We start from the raw sequence: 16,503 nt of genomic DNA, 5'->3' as shown, positions 1-16,503 counted from the left end.
TAAGGGGACCCACCCTGTTGTCATGCCCAGCTGCTCTGCAGAGGGACAGGGAGCCTAGGGGACTAGAAGTAATCACAGAGCCCGTGCATGTGACACAACTGATGTCGCATTTTCTGTGCTGCCCCACATGGCCTGCCATGCCTTGAGGGTCGCAGCCCTCTGCCATGGGCTGTAAGTACCGAATCACAGAGGCTTTTTTTTTTTTTTTTTTTTTTGTCCTTTTAAGGGGGTTGGCTGACACAAACCTTCTATTAAGCAATTTTATCTCTCTCAAGCTCTCTGCCCTCAACACATATATACACATTCACCAGTGGCTAGAGACTGTCTTTCCCTTTGGAACTAGTCTATACTCATCCTGCTTTCGATTGTGGTAAACTGCTCAATCCTAATGTTTCTTCCCATGAAGTGGGGACACTGAGATATTTTTCTTGACTGAGGTGTGGTTGACAGCTTTTGATTTATAAAATTAGCTCAGGGAAAAACAAGATGGAAAAAGAGAGTCCAAATTAAATCTTTATTTCCATAGCTCAGTTGTGCCCTCTCTCCATTTTTAACTGCCACACAGGCTTAAGGTATGAAGGACTCTGGGCTTTGCTAGGTCTCTCCTCCTCCTCCTCCTCATCTTTCTTCTCCTCCTCCTCTTCTCCATCTCCTTATTCATCCTTCTCTTCTTCTGTTTTGGCCCAAGAAAAAAACTTTTTTTCTTTTTAAATAATTGTGTTTTTTCCCTTGCTCAAAAGTAGAAAAGCAGAGAAAAACCTAGAAAAGCACAAAAGGAAAAACTAAAGGCACCCACATACCCAGCTTCCCAAGATAATCACTGTGAACATTTTGGTTTGTACCCATCTTGCTGGAGATGGTAGCCGTTGGGGGCACTTCTGACTCCCCTAGGAACCTGAGTTTGTTGTGCTGTAGGTTTGTCCCAACATACTGGACCAGAGAGTCTCACCAGGAGAGGTGTTCTGGGTGGGTATAGAGCCTCCCAGTCGGGGAACTCTCTTTACTAGGGTCTTCATCTTACCATTGGCCAAGTGACCAGTGAATGAATAGCCTGGAAGGGATTAAGCCTAAGTCCCAGGTTTCCCACCCCCCAGCCTTCAACCAAAGAGCATGGGCTCTTGACCTTAGAGCACCTGGCTTTGAGTCTTTGCTCCATTGCTTACTTTTCTTGATGTCTGTTTTCTCATCTGTAAAATGGGCATGATAATAGTAAGCTTCCTCTAGGGTTGCCATGTTAAATGAGATGGTAACATGTAAAGTGCACAGCGCACCACAGGTACCTGGAGCATGATGTTCTAGCTCAGTGCACATTAACTTCCGTAGTCATTGTTTTCAGTTTATTGTTGGTGATATCTTCACTGCCCTGTGTTCCACGGTTATAAATTGTTCTCCGGACCTCTGTTTCTCTGCATGGAGGGGGTGGTCTTTTCTTCACTGGGTAGTATTTGAATCATCTCACTATTGAAAAGTAGTATGTAATGATTAAGTAGTAGAATAATCTCCTTTGACAAAACTGAAACCGAAGACCAGGGGAGCTGTGACATTTTCATTGAGTGAATGAAGTCAAGCCACGACCGGACCATGAGAACACATACCACCTGTTGCCTTGTGTTCTCTGAAGACGTCAGACGGATTCTTTGCTGCTGGATCCCACCATTTTCCTTGTGGGATGGATCCCTCTCTGCATTGTTCCTCATTTACTTGCATGGACCAGAGTCACCTTTTCTAGATAAAACATGTCAAGTACATGTTGGCTGAAGTGGTCTAATGCCCCTTGACCTTTATGGCCAAGGGAAGCTTGTTTCTGGCTGTAAAGAAAATGGATTTGAGTAAGTTTGGGGCTCTTTTTTTTGGCTAACAGTAGAAATATGTCATCTGTAGTCCGTCCAGTGGTTCTTGTTTATTTCTTACATTCAAGCCCAATAAAAATACTGTGATGGTCACAGGATATTTTGCCAGTTATTTCAGATGCGGGTGCAGTTCACTCTGGATTTGTTTACTTCAAGTGGAAAAGTTTACCCAAAATTGCCTTCTGTGCTTTTACCAAGAAGGGAGCTTACCTGGATCTCTCTGTTCGGGGCCAGCTTCTGTCAAGTCAAAGACAAGAAGGACTATTACAGGGTTGATTTCCCATAAATAGCAAGAGAGGGAATATGGTGACTTCAGTGGGGCACACTCCTTTCTTTTCCACAGTGACTTATATCTGTCTGCTTTATACTTTGAACCCCCAGGACGCACAGACATTCAGGTGGTTCGGCCAGAACAGCCACAACAACCGGCGAGCAGAGCCCCAGTACTAGCAGCCGGCACCACCAGCCCGTCAAGAACCCAAGCCACAGTGGCTTGGCCAATGGCACAGGTGAGTGACATTGCAGAGCACCAGCCCAGACTAAAGCGTGTCCTCTTACCTGTTCTCGCCTGGAGCTGGGGCTCTGCCTGCTGTGTCAGAACGCAGGGTGGGCGAGAGGTGACTCCCATACTGAGATGGAATTTGAATCCATCAGTCTCTCCATGACCCATCTTCTTTTCTCTCTGGCATATCCTGCACAGCCAAAGTTATTCTCCACGTGGCTCTTCTAAAATCTTCCTTTGCACAGAAATAAGAGAGTATTGATTTTTAGATTTCTTTCTTATCGATGTTGGATTTCCTGGTGGGGAGAGTATCTTATTTATCCATGACACTTTAAAAAATTTCCTTAATTTAAGGAAATGATCAGACTAGGAAGAAAGAAGTCTTTAACTATCGTTAAGAGCTGGCTTAGAGAAGATGGCCATGCTGTCGAGTGGGTGGGGATGCTGCTGGACCAGGAGCGAAGCCCAGCTGCCACTGGGGGGCCTCCTGTGCCTGTTCCAGGGAGAGTATTTGCCCCTTTTGAGAGTAGAGAGCCCTTCCACAGCCACGTGGAAGGAGTCTCTGTACTTGGTTCTGCTTCTCCAGTAAGTGGGAGGAGAAGGACCTATTTCAACACAAATCAGTTTTTGTCATGCTTTTCTTCTGTCTCATCGGGACAGTGTTGAATTAAAAAAGGAAAAAGACAAAGAAAAAAGTTTTTTTTTTCCTGAACATCTTGAAGATCGTCAAATCTTTTGTGACTGCTGGTCATTTGGTAATTTGTCTTAATTTGGGGCAGGTGGGAAGGGACCCAGAGGTTTGCTTCGATTTAAACTGTAGGTGGATTAAATGCAGGTGTTTAAATCAGTAAGTTGACGTTGAAATAATTCTGTAGATCCTTGCAATAGCAGAGCTGTGGCATGAAAGATGGGAAATGTGGGGCGGTACAGCTTCTGCAGATACTCGTCACCATGGTACTGTTACCGCCGTTTGTGTGACAGACTCATCAAGAAGGGGAAAGCGATTTGGATTACTTGCTAATGCCTTTCAGTTCTCTGGCAGCACCGTATGAGGGCTGCGGAGCCCCTTTGATGGCTTATGGTGCCTGGTTATCGTGTTGTCGTGACAGTCTGGCTGGGAGGAGTGGCCTGTGTCACTGTGGGTGCGGTGGCCTGACTTTCTCCCTGCGGTTGGGGACCTGCCTGCAGTAATTGAGTTGTCTGGCTCGCCCTGAGCCTTGAGGACGAGGATGAGCTTGGAGGCGAGGCGTATGAGCGGCTGCTGTCTCAGCCCTCTTGGCGCTCTTGTGCCAACCACCGTATCCAAGTGCTGGAACAGCCAGTCATAGGAGCTAGGGGTGGCCTGACTGCCCGTCTGTGTGGTGGGGACAGCAGGGTGGTGGCCATGGACCGTGTCAGAGAAAACCATTTGAAGCTCCACAAGCACCAGTAAACATGCTTCTCTTAGAAGAATAAGTCACTCATAGAGGAGTAAGTCACTCACAGATGGGCAAGGGGAACTGGCTTTTGGAACAAGTGGTTACCTGGATGCCGTGGCCGTGACACCAGCTGCTTTGTTCTTCGAGGGGCCTACGTTATTGTGATACCAGTTTCCCTCAGCCATCTCTGCTTTTCTTATAAAAACTATCAGCAGATTGACTTTATGTGGTGACGGTCTTTGAGTCATTCTTACTGGACATTGAAACAGGTCTCTGTTTCCCCTACACTTACTTTTAGGAATCTTTGCGTATTGTCCTTATCTCCAGGAACATGGTGTATTTCAGCAGACAAGGCAGGTGCCAGCCGCATCTTCAGAAAGCCAAATATCTGTAACCCCAAACTGCCTCAGACATGTTTTATGCTGCTTGCACCTGAAAGTGCAGACTGTTCCCAGAACGCATCTGTAAGGGACAGTTGCTGAATGTTCCTGTTAAAGTGCTAAGGCTTTGGCCCCTGTCTCGTCTCTCTCCTTTCTGCTGTGATGACGGCTCACCTTTGCTTCCCAGCCAGCCTGGGCTTTGTCGGCTCTTCAGTGTCTATCCAAGGGGTATAGAAAGAGCTCACCTTTCCTTTGGGGAGCAGACAGGAGGACCCCTCTTTGGCAGTGCAAAGCTAGAAGACGGGTTGAGGCTTTGATTGAGGACATCACTGTCCGTCAATACGGCGCTGTTAGAACTATGAGGACCGATTCCAAGATGGTGGTGGTAGTGAGCCGTGCCTCCAGGAAATGTTTCCAAAGACATACAAGATTTATTTAGCAAGCCTTTTTGGCTGCGCTCTGCAGTTATGCATGAAAAAGACATTTGGGGCAGAAACAGAGCCGAGTTCCAGGTGGTTTTTTCATGTTGTCACAACTGTAAAGTATCCATTTTTGTTAAATGAAAGTGAATGGCAGCCTGTCTGTATAAATATATTATTTCTAAGTTTTAGAAGTGGTGGATCGAGACCTAGGCTAATGCCATAGCACTTTACTGAGACTTGTGTGCAATGATTTACTTTCTAATTTTTTTTATTGAAAACTTTATCCAAAAAAGAAAAAAATTATGTCTCTCACTCACTCCTCCCTCAAATGTGATTTCCATGCATGTAAGGTTGGGAGTCACACTGGCTGCAGTCAGATTCTGTCCCCTGTGTATAGCATGTGTATAAGGCCCAGTGACTCGTTGGACCTTTGTTTTCTCATTAATAAAATTAAAACAGGAGTGTATATCTCATAGGGTTCTTATAAGGAATAAATTATATAAAACATAGAGAGTCCAGCACAGCACCTGGGACTTAGTAAGCTCTCAGAGTTAGCTTCTATCTTTATGAATAATTTCATACAATTGTAATTATGCATTGTGAATGTTCTTTTCTTTCCCACTTCATTATTTTTGATACATGTGTCCATGTCCTGTAGTCCTCTTATTTACTTTTTTTTAGTGGCCTCGTACTACTTCGCAGTTAATATGCCATAATTCATATAACCATTTCTCAGTCCTTATGTATTTCCCTTTGTGAAACAAAATCCTGATGCAAACATCTTTGCACGCAACTTTTGTTTCTTCTGGAATGAAGTTCCTGATTCAAAGGATAAGAATTTAAAAAGTCTAATGTATATTACTAGATTGCCTTCCAAAAGGTTTGAAGTAATCATAGGCATTGTAAGGCCTTGTAAGGCATTGTAAAATTTTCCTTCTGGTATATTAGGTTTGTTTTCCCCTTGATCTTGTAAATGCTGGTTTGTCATTTTGCTGACAGGTAGTAAGTGCCACCTTATTGTTTGGCCTCACTGCATTTCTACAGTTATCAGTTGCTTGACTATTTCTTTTCTCTTACACGACTTTTCTCATAGTGTCTGGTTATTAGTTTTGTGGAGATTTAGAAGTTTGTTTTAGAGATTCATGTAGTCTGTAAATTGAAATTGGGGTAAAATACTCATAACATAAAATTTACCATTTATTTAAACCATTTTTAAGTGTGTCATTCATTGGCATTGAGTACATTCACAATGTTGTGCAACTACACCACTATCCATTTCCAGAACTTTTCATTATCCCAAACTGAAACTTTGTACCTTTTAAGCAAAAACATTCTCCTTTCTCCCTGCCCACTCAGCCCCAGCCCCTGGTAACCTCTGTTCTACTTTATGTCTCTATGAATTTACTTATTCCAGGTACCTCATATTATGAGTGGAATAATTGGTCCTTTTGTCTCTGGCATATTTCACTTAGCATAATGCTTTCAAGATTCATCCATGTTGTAGTATGTATCAAGATTTCTTTTGTTCCTTTTTCAGTTTGAATAATATTTCATTGTATGTCTTTACCACATTTAATTTATCCATTCCTCTGTCAGTAGACATTTGGGCTGTGTCCACCTCGTGGCTCTTGTGAATAATGCTGCTGTGAACATGGGTGTACAGGTATCTGTTTGAGTCTGTGCTTTCAGTTCTTTTGCCTGTATGCCTTGGAGCAGGGTTGATGAGTCAGATAATTCTATGTGTAACTTTTGAGGAACCCTCAAACTGTTTCCCAGAGGAGCTGCACTGTTTTGCATTCGCACCAGCAGTGAATGAGGGTTCCAATTTTTCCACATTCTTGCCAACACTTGTTTTTTTCTGTTTTGTTTTGTTTGTTTGACAATAGCATCCTAATGGGTGTGAAGTACCTAGGTACAAGTTTTATCTGTTATATTTATGATTGTAAGTTTTCCCCCTACATCACTGTTTTTAAAATCTCATTTTCTGTAGTTTTTGTAGAGGAGGAGTTAAAAACTTAAAAACGAATTGTGCTGAGCATTTTTTTTTAATGTTTGTAATTTTACCTTTTGCTTCAATAGTAAAAAGATTATCTCTTGTCTATAAATGGAATAAATACTTTATTCTGTTTTACTTTTTTTCATGTTAAAAAATAACTACCCCAGGGGAATTTATAGTAGTATATCTGTATCTATACATAGAGAAGTGTACTGAAGGCTGGGTGTAAATTAATTTTTTTCTATGATGGGGTCCTATTATCCCATAAACATTAGTTTTTTTCTCACTGTGGTTTTACTTAGTGTTTATCACTTACTATATCTTATATGCAGCTGAGTATTCGTTTCTGGACCCCTTACTCATCCCATTCATTTGTTTCTGGTTTTGAGCCAGTCTTGTGTGATTTTGATTGTTGATTTGTTACAGGATGTTTTTCTAATGTCTGAAATAGCAACTCCTGCCTTATTGCTTTTTCTCCACGATATTCTTTGATAGTTTGTACATTTTCAAAACACATTTCAGACTCTGAATGCTTAGAAGCATGGTGGAATATAAATGGAATTTCTATGAATCTATGTATTGACCGAGGAAAGATTGAACTTTCCCATCAGGTGACATGGTATGGCTTTATCCATTAAAAAAATTTTTTTTAATGGAGTTACTGGGGATTGAACCCAGGACCTTGTGCATACTAAGCACACGCTCTACGACTGAGCTATAACTACTCCCCCTGGCTTTATCCATCTTCTTTTTTCTATCTAATTTAATTGCTCTTCTTTATATAGTCCTCACTCACCCTGTGTCATGCTAACTATGAAATATTTTTCTAGTTTTGGTGGCTCTTGTGAAGAGCTGAGTTGATCGAATGCATTGGAAAGCATTGCTTGGGTTTTGCGGGTGAGAGATACTGACTGCTTTACTGTGTATCCTGTGTTATGAGCTGATCTTCAGTTTAAAAAGCTACCATTGCCGGCAGCCGCCTTCCCCATGCCCGGGTGAGGGGGCTGAACAGACCTGTGTGTGCAGCTAGAGCCTGTGCCACACCACACATGCACCTAAAGACCCTGGAACACACAGTGAGCTGGCGAGGACTAAGAAAAAGAATTTCAATTCCTGATCTTTTTTTGGCTAACTGTGACTAGGGTATGTCTTAGTCCTGAATGAATATCTGATTCATAAAGTTAGAATGTTTAACCAACATCACAGAGGGAACCTTGTGAAATGCCCACAGTTGCAGCAACCGGAGGCCATCCCACTGCTGTTTTATGTCCTCACCCCATTTACCCTCTCATCTTGGTACCCAGCTCTTCTTCCCATACAGGAAAGCCCTCTCAGCCGTCTTCGTTTCTCTCCCCCAACCCCTGTTTTTACTTAATGGTCTTCCGGATTTGAGTGCTGGTTCTGCTCCTTGCTTGGCACCTCTCTGAATGGTACTTCTGGGAGCCTCAGTTTTGTCTTCAGTAAAATGGGAATAATATTGTCTTCCTTGCGGGGCTGCAGGGAGGATAAATGAGCTAATGAAAGTGAACTTGCAAAAAACAACCCGGAATCCCGGACTGGATCTTGGAATCATGAAAGGACATTAGTGGAAAAGCTGGCGAAATCCAAATAAAAAGTATGGAGTTTAATTAATGGTAATGGACTAGTGTTAATTTTTTTTTAGCTTTGACAAATGTGCCATAATTAAGCGAGGTAGTAGTATTACATAGCATGGATGAGGGGCATGTTGTCTTTGTTCTATCTTTGCGACTGTTCTATAAATTTAAAATTATTCCAAAATTTAAACAATTTTAAAAAGAACCTGCTTTGCAAATGCTATTGTTAAAATGTGAAGTGGTTTTATTTCAAATATCTTTGGCTAGATTACTAGGCCTTTTGCACACGTATTTATTCAACAAATATTTATTGACTGCTATTTTGCTAAGCACCGTGGACAGCGCAAAGAAGTATCAAATAAGGCCTCTGCCCTATCATCTGTTTCAGGAAAAGAAGCTGAAAAGACACTGGCAGCCAAGTACCAACACAGCAGATGTCACCAGGCTGAATGGTTGGGTAGCCAAGACTGCAGGCGCTGGGGGGTCTGCAAAGGGCCGAGTCTGGGCTGAGTGGCAGCAGTGGTGGGGCCTCTGGGAGGAGGGTGAGGTGAGCAAAGGGATGGAGGCAAGAATGCAGGAGGCAGAGAGTGGAAGCAGCAAAAAAATGAAGGTGAACAAATGTGCCCTCACTCTCAAGAAGGGTACTGTCTTTTGGGAGAGATAAGTTGTGTACATCAAGTAATGAGGACTAATAGTGAACACTGGTTATATTGAAAAGAGCTAAAATGCAAAATGCAGCAGTTCTCCAGGGCATGGTGAAATTGTAACTCCTCGTCTTCCACAATCTCATTTTTCTCTCCACTTGAAGCCACATCATGGCTCAGTTATGGTGCTCTGTCACTACTTTACTGGGGTGACCGTGGGACAGTAACTGAACTGTCTGAACTTTAGTTTCTTCTGAGTATAAGCTGCGATGGGGTGGATTTACCCCTAAGGTTTCAAGCCCTTATGTTCTAAGAACATGTGTGCACATATAGGCACACCTTGTTTTATTGCTCTTCACTGTATTGTGCTTTGCAGATACTGCATTTTTGGCAATTGAAGGTCTGTGGCAACCCTGCATTGAGCAATCTGTCGGCACCATTTTTCCAGCAGCATTTGCTCACTTTATGTCTCCCTACCACATTTTGGTAATTCTTGCATATTTCAAACCCTCTATCTGTGAGAAGATTACGACTCACTAAGATGACAGTTAGCATTTTCAGCCATAAAGTATTTTTTAATTAAGGTCCATTTTTTTTTAAGACATAATGCTCTTGCACACTTGATAGTCTGCACTACTGTGTAAATATAATTTATGTGCACTAGGAGACCAAAAAAATTTGTGCGATTAGCTTTCTCTCGAGATTTGCTTAATTGCGGTGGTCTGGAGCCAAACCCACAGTATCTCTGAGGTACACAAACAAACACACTCTCTTTGTGAACACGGAGTCTAAGTGTAGACGTATAAAGTTGATAATTTTTCCCAGTTTGTTGTTTTTCTTTTGATTTTAATTTTGCCTCTGGTGGTTTTTATTTATTTATTTGCCATTTAGATTTTAAAAAATTTAATGTAGTTGAATTCATCAGTCTTTTATGACTTTTAGATTTTGTCTGATACTTCAGAAAGTCTTTTCCACTTTGAGATTATAAAAGGATTCTCTATTTTCTTTAGTTCCTCTGTGATTTCATTTTTTATGTCAAAATTTCTGATCTGATTAAGGAGTGAGGAGTGCTCTTACTCAGTTTTTGTCCAGTACTCTACCCAGTTGTCACAGTACCATTTACTAAATAGTCTGTCTTTTCTGCAGTAATCTAAAATGTCACCTTTGTCATATACGAAGTTCCCAAATTCCAATGTGTATTTAATTCTGCTTCTGAACTTTCTGCTTATTTAATCAGCATCTGCCTATTCATGTATTGGTGCCACATTGTTTTAACTGTTGTAGCTTTATAATATGTGTTAGTACCTTGGAGAACTAAAACCCACCCCCACCCCATGCACACATGCACATAGGATTCTTCGTGTCTAGACTTTTTATGACTATTCTTCTGTTTTTAGTTTTCCTTATAAATTTTAGAATATATTTAGTTCTCAAAAAAGTCATGATGGTTTTTTTAAATGGAATTGAGTAAAATATATAGATTTGTACAAAGAGAATTGCCATCTGTTGTGTTATATAAACTCAGCTAAGATAGGAATATAAATATAAATTCTTGCATTTTTGTTGTAGAAACATTAGTTGCGCAAAATATAGTCATTTATTAAACAACCAACGTAGTCTGTGTGCCAGACAATGTTTCATATATTGGAGAGAAAGCAAATAAATTAATCATAGGTAGTTCCTAGGCTCTTCATTTGTTAAGATCAAGCTTAGCTTCCTATCATGTGAAGAAATTTTAGTTTCAGCTGGCCACTGGCCTCATGTTAGCCGATAGGATCATGTGGCTGCTTCAGAGTTATTCGGATCTTGGGCCGCATTAGAGAGGGAGAGTGGAGTGAGTGAGCGGTTCAGGCTCTGGGGTCAGATGGTGGGGATGTGAATTAGGTGCCCTGTGACCTTGAAAGTTTGTTTAACCTCTTGGAACTTTTGTTTCTTCGGCTGTAAAATGGGCAGATATTAATTGTATCTAACTTGTGGGGTTGTGTCTGAGGCTGAAATGAGAAAATCCAAAATGCTTTGCACTTTGCCTGGCAGATACTGGTGTTCTGTACATACAACTAACGTCATTTCTATTGGAATCTGACTCTGCTGGTCTGATGGTGTTTGATTTGTTATGTTCAGTTCCTGATGCCAGTAGTTAGAAATGGGAGGCGATAGAAGTTATCTATGAGAGGCAGCCAGGTGGTAAGAGGAGGGTGACCTAGAAACATTAAAGAAACAGTTGGCCTCTGTACTGAAACAAAGAATGAGAAACAGGGTGGCCAGATACTTATGTTGTACTGCTTGGGGCGTGGGGACTAAGAACCGATGTCAGAATTCAGTTTAATGTGAGAGAAATCTTTTTGGCAGCTGTGTCTGTTCAACAGTGAAATGGCTCTGTAGCGAGCTGCCTGTTAGAAGAAATGTTCAAGGGGAATCTGGCTGGCCATTTGTTAGGGAAACCGTAAGAGGAGTTTCTGAATTAGGAAGATGAGGCTAAACCAAGGGGTTTTCTTTTGAAATTCCAGTGTCATTGTGCACGTACATAATCATGTATGTAGAAAATTCTCTGTGTATGGCTTTTCCATTTTCAAAGAATTTTAATTCTTTGAAATGGTGTTTGATCCCTTTTTGAGTGAGAGGATATTGCAGTGCCTTGGGGTCCTGGTGAACAGGAGTGATCATCAAAGAAATGGAGAAATGAAGAGACTCAGGAAACAGCTTATTTCACTTTTGTCTCTTTGCCTGTTTCTACCTTGGAGACAAGTCCCTTCTCTTGGAGCCCCATCTTCTTGCATCTAGGGTGTTAATCCTTGCTCCCCACTTTGAGCATGAGGCTTTAAAGGGACGAGTGTATTATTGGAAGTTTTCTACCTCTTATTGTGTACGGAGCTTTTTGAAGGAAGATGCTGTTTGTGCCTAGCAGACAAATGACACGTTTAAAGAAAAGTGTGCAGCCCTATAAACTTGGCTTTGGCCTTGGCTGTGCTCCGTGAAGCACTAACACACTTCCCTGTTACCTTGTTTTTTCTCCTACTCTTTTATTGCAGTAATTGTAACCATAGTATGTAAGAAAGTTTTAATAAAGTTTTATAAAAGAGGTGATATTTAATAATCTGTTTATTTCAGATCCATCTCCCAGGTTTCTTCACGGAGGCCATTACTGACTCGCTGTAACTTCCAAAATACGTTTTGTAAACCTTTTTGCTATCACCGGATAACATGCAGGGTAACCTTGTAGGTCTTGTGTTCTCCTATTTAGTGAAAAACCTAGTAAATGTGAACTCAGCTCTTAGCTGATCTCTAAAATATGATTTCTATATTTTCAGTGAACGATGAACCCACTGCAGCCCCTGATCCTGAAGAACCCTCTGTTGTGGGTGTGACGTCCCCGCCTGCTGCAGCGTCGAGCGTGACCCCGAACCCCACTGCAGCGGCTCTCCCTGCCACAGCCACGCCGGCCGAGGGAGAGGAGCCCAGCACTTCGGGTACACAGCAGCTCCCAGCCGCTGTCCAGGCCCCCGACGCTCTGCCTGCTGGGTGAGTAGCCTTCTGTCCCACAGCAGCCCTCCCCACTACCTCCTAAAGCAACAACAACAACTGGGGGCTCCTTCGCCAGGGCCGAAACAAGGGGCTATTTATTACCTGGTGGCTTAGGAGTCTCTAGGGAGGCTGTCATGCATAGGAGTGAGGGAGGCATGGAAGAACTGCTTGTTCTGCATAAATCTTGAAAAGAACCTAAATCATCTGGGGCAGAATCAATGCTACCTTATACTGTGACTTGACACCAACAGCTTGACTCAGAAGAGAGTGTGGCTTTCATGGAACAAGGAGCTCATTTTGCCTTCCGAAATCACGGGAGGGTGTTCGCCTAGATCCTGCCTGGAAAACAGCTATTCTTTCTTGCATTTTATCTTAACGTGCCATGGAGGGCTTGAGGCTCTGAATGTTACTATCTGTTACTCCTATGGCCAGAGCTGAGGGACTACTAGTTTTCTTGCCATCCTTTAGTTCAGAATTCAATCTGATGCTAAAGGCCTTGGATGACAAGCAGATGGCCCCAGCAGGCCAAAAGGAAGTTCAAGGTTGGCCATATAGTAAGTGGAGATGAAGAGTGTGGACCTGGGAATCAAGTCCCCACTCAACCCTACATGACCTTGCAGGAATGACTTACCATCTCAGTGAGGAGGAGAGGGTAGTCATCCATATCTCCCCGGGAGGTTAAGGGGCTCAAATAAGAAAGCACATGTGAAGCCCTCATCCAGTGGTGGGTGTTATACCTGGTGAATGATATTTTTGAAGTGGTTGTGAAGGAACCATTAAGGAGGGGAATGGTTCTGAACCAGAAAACAGTCTTATCTCAGGATTACCAATCACAGCCAGGGCCAGTCCCACTGTGGACCCACAGCCCATCCCGGTTATCAATTTGGTGCTGAGGAGACAATGTCCATATGCCCCCAGTCACCGTGGTTTGGCCAGTGGTGGTGATGGTGGGTGGGTGGTTCCTCTGAGCCCTTGTAATTCATAGAGGAAAAGGGAAGGGTGGACTGTCTCTTGCTTGATGTATGACACACTGTATTGCTCTTGAGCCACTTTAGAAAATCCAGTTGTTCAAACAAAAATCCTAAATCTGAAGGTACTTGCGACTTTTACCACATACATTTCGCATCCCTAGCATTTGGCACACTGCCTAACTTAGGGTTCTTAGTAAAGCACGATGAACACATGAAAAGCATTGCACCTAGTTCTTAAAACCTCAGACCTGTAGAGACTTGGGGGTATTGAGGGGCAGCTCTGAAAAGCTTGTTGTGAAGTTTCTGATTTTGTGATAAGATTCATAATGAATTGCTTGTGTGCAACTCCTCCCTACGGAGTTTTTTTTTTTTTCTCCCCTCTCTTGTATGTGGTAAGGATTGCTCGAAAGACCTTTGTTTGGTTTATAATTTCAAATCTGTTTATAATTTGGCGGGGGGAGAGCGGAATCATTTTGGCAGAAAGGGGAGAAAATGGCCGCCTGAGTCCCCCGTGAGCTGTTTGTTTTCTTTCCGCTGAGCAAATGCCTGGAGGGCGGGCTTCACTCCTGTGTCAGTCACAGGCAATTAGGGCTAATGGCTCAACGTGTCTTTATGTAGGGCGTGTGTGAGGGTTACTGTTCTCCCGGATTGGGCTCTTCCTGTTTCCAGACAGCTGGAAAACTCCAGGCCCTGAAAACTCTCTTTCTTCTAAGTCTGGCGGTTGGAGTGGCGCAGGGAAGCCGGCTCCCCCCACCCTACAGTCCCCGCCAGAGGCTGAAATGCTTTTCCTAGGTAGAATGTGGGCAGCATCTTCTCTGTGGCCTGTGTAGAATGAGATGAGGCCCTGTGTGCTGGTCTGGGGAGGTCACACCCCACTATAACACATATGACAGGCCCAAGAAGGGTACTGAGACCCAGTTTTACAGCCCAAATGGGCTTCTGGGTGCCCATCCCCAAGACAGTGAGGAGCTCCGCTACTTTGCAGGCTGTCTCAGGGCCTGGGAGTCATCGGCTACCTAGATTGCCACCAGCACTGCTGAGTGCGTGGCAGTGGGGATGGCAGGCTTTCAGGGCACTGCTCTCTGATGGCTGGCCAGAAAGGGCACACTTGCTACGGCCAGCCTTCCAATTCACAGACCTGCCGTTCCCACCCCAGCTTATTTACAAGTTTAGGAGGTCCAGGCGAGATAGGTTATTCCTCTCTTCCTGGTGTCTTGTCCTTAGGAGTCAGGGACCACTTTTAAATAAAACTCTGAGCATAACATTTCACCACTTAGAATGCTACAGTGGCGTCCTATTGTCTTTAGGGATGAATTCTCAAATTCTTAATAAGACCTAAAAAGCCCTGCAGGATAGGACCTCATCTAGCCCTCAAGCCTTCCGTGGAAGACACTGTTTACTTTGCTCTCTAAGCTCAAGTCATAATAACTTCTTTTAGTTTGACAAGTGTACCACCTTTTCTCTGGACTTGGGAACCCTCTGCCATGCTGGTTACCCTTTCAGAAACCATCCTCACCATTTCGTCGGTTAGTTTCTATCTATCTTCAAGTCTCAGCTTAATCAGCACTTCCTCTGGGAATCCTTCCTCTATCCCCCGTAGACCAGGTCAGACCGCCCTGTGTACTGTAACTCTTCTCACACATATAATTGCTTGTTTTTCGTTTCTGTGCCCTGCTGGGCTTTAAATCCAAGATGGCAAGGAGCCTGGCACAAAGTTGGCCCCCAAGACGTATTTGTAATGAATAAATGAATCAATTTAAATGCCATCTTTTTTTTTTCCTTCCACCTGGATGAATGTTTTTTGCTTCTTTGATGCCTCAAATAAAGAGCAACTATGGCAGGAATATTGCACTTTCTTCCCAAGAGCAAGACCTTAAGAGGTCATTGGCTGGGTTTGTCTGGCTTTGGGTTCAAGTATGAATCTCTTACAGGGTCTGGACGCTCTTCCCTGCTCACTAGGAGTCCGCATGCCCTGCGAGACACTGTGGAGTATGCCTCCCCTTTGCTAAGGCATTTCTGAGCCACACTAGATTGCTTTTTCAAGGCATCCAGCTGACTTTGTCTCTTTCCAACTTTATTTTCTCAACTCATTCAGTCTCTTTTACTGAGTGTTTGGGCGAGGTTCACTTGGGGATCCGAGGGGCTTTTATGTTTGCAGTTGCTGCATTGCCTTTCTGAAACTTGTAGCAGTTGGGACTGGTCATAAAGGTGTCACACGTATCTGTGTTTTAATTGACTGAAGGCTACCGAAAGCTGGGCTGCAGAAGTCCAGATAGAATACCCTTTTTCCCTTTCCTTTCTCCCTGTCTCCAAACCCTTCTGCTTTCTGTACCTTTTAATTTAATTAGCATGAAAGAAGCCAGTTGGAAGGGCCTGGTGTTTTCAACTTGTAAATGTCCGTTAAAGGAGAGGGTGCCAGGAAGGCTCAGGAGACACGGTTAGACAGTGGTCCAGGCAGCGGGCAGTAAGGAAGGAAGCCGCTTTGATCACCTGGCCCTGCATCTGGTTTTTATCAGCACGGAGCCCACTTTGGGGACTGAATGCTCATTAACAGATCGTGTGTACATGGCTTAGATAAACTCCAAGCGCGTCCCAGGCTGTGCAGCTCACCCCATCGCTCGCACACAGAGGCACATTATTTCACCCTGGCAACCTGCTCTGTGCTGTGGTTTCTTACATAAGGGAGGCCGTTGTATTTGACTGCTGACTTACCTCAGCACTGCCATTTCACGCCATCCTTTTTCTCCCGCAGTCATTGGCTGCCCTGTCTGTTTCCTGCCTCAGAGTAGAATTAATTGAGGAGGGTGTTTTCTAGATCTTTTGAATTTGCCATCTCCCCTACCCCCAGGCCCGATTATAGAGATCCAGAGGTCCTTTCTCCAGGTGGTCCTTGAGACACTATCAAGGATGACAACCTGTTAAGAGTTCTTTGATGTTTTCTCTGTTCAGACACTTAAAGAGACGCTGGAATTTGGAGCTTCTCTGCTAAGCTATAAACCAGCCGTTGCCGTTGAATTTCATTCCAAACTCAATTTTGGCGCTAGCCAAAGATCTTTACCCAAGGAGTTTTAAAACAGTGCTTCTCCAACTGTGAAGAACAAACTCCCTTTTTTCTTTTTTGTTTGTTTGTTTTGTTTTAATTGTTTTTCAGTCTATTCCAAATCCTTACTTTTGTCCTCTATTCAGTGACACAAATCTACAGA

The 16,503-nt window shown here is 43.3% G+C and overlaps 1 protein-coding gene and 1 non-coding gene across 4 annotated transcripts in view; one reads left to right on the top strand and one right to left on the bottom strand.

Moving 5' to 3' along the window:
* WWP2 (WW domain containing E3 ubiquitin protein ligase 2) overlaps positions 1 to 16,503 on the top strand; it is a 118,191-nt gene that overhangs the window by 66,207 nt on the left and 35,481 nt on the right. For 2 of the 3 annotated variants that reach the window (XM_031458167.2, XM_010979208.3), the window contains exons 7-8: positions 2,232 to 2,359; positions 12,116 to 12,326. In XM_031458167.2, coding sequence (XP_031314027.1) covers positions 2,232 to 2,359; positions 12,116 to 12,326 — 339 coding nt within the window. The remainder of the gene's footprint in view (positions 1 to 2,231; positions 2,360 to 12,115; positions 12,327 to 16,503) is intronic. The other variant, XM_064489016.1, reaches the window with a different exon arrangement.
* On the bottom strand, positions 7,222 to 7,296 carry TRNAT-AGU (transfer RNA threonine (anticodon AGU)). Its single transcript has one exon. It is a non-coding gene; the product is annotated as a tRNA-Thr (tRNA).

This window comes from Camelus dromedarius, chromosome 9 (assembly GCF_036321535.1).
Source record: "Camelus dromedarius isolate mCamDro1 chromosome 9, mCamDro1.pat, whole genome shotgun sequence".
In the NCBI taxonomy this organism is placed as follows: domain Eukaryota; kingdom Metazoa; phylum Chordata; class Mammalia; order Artiodactyla; family Camelidae; genus Camelus; species Camelus dromedarius.
This window is presented reverse-complemented; position numbering and strand designations above follow the sequence as displayed.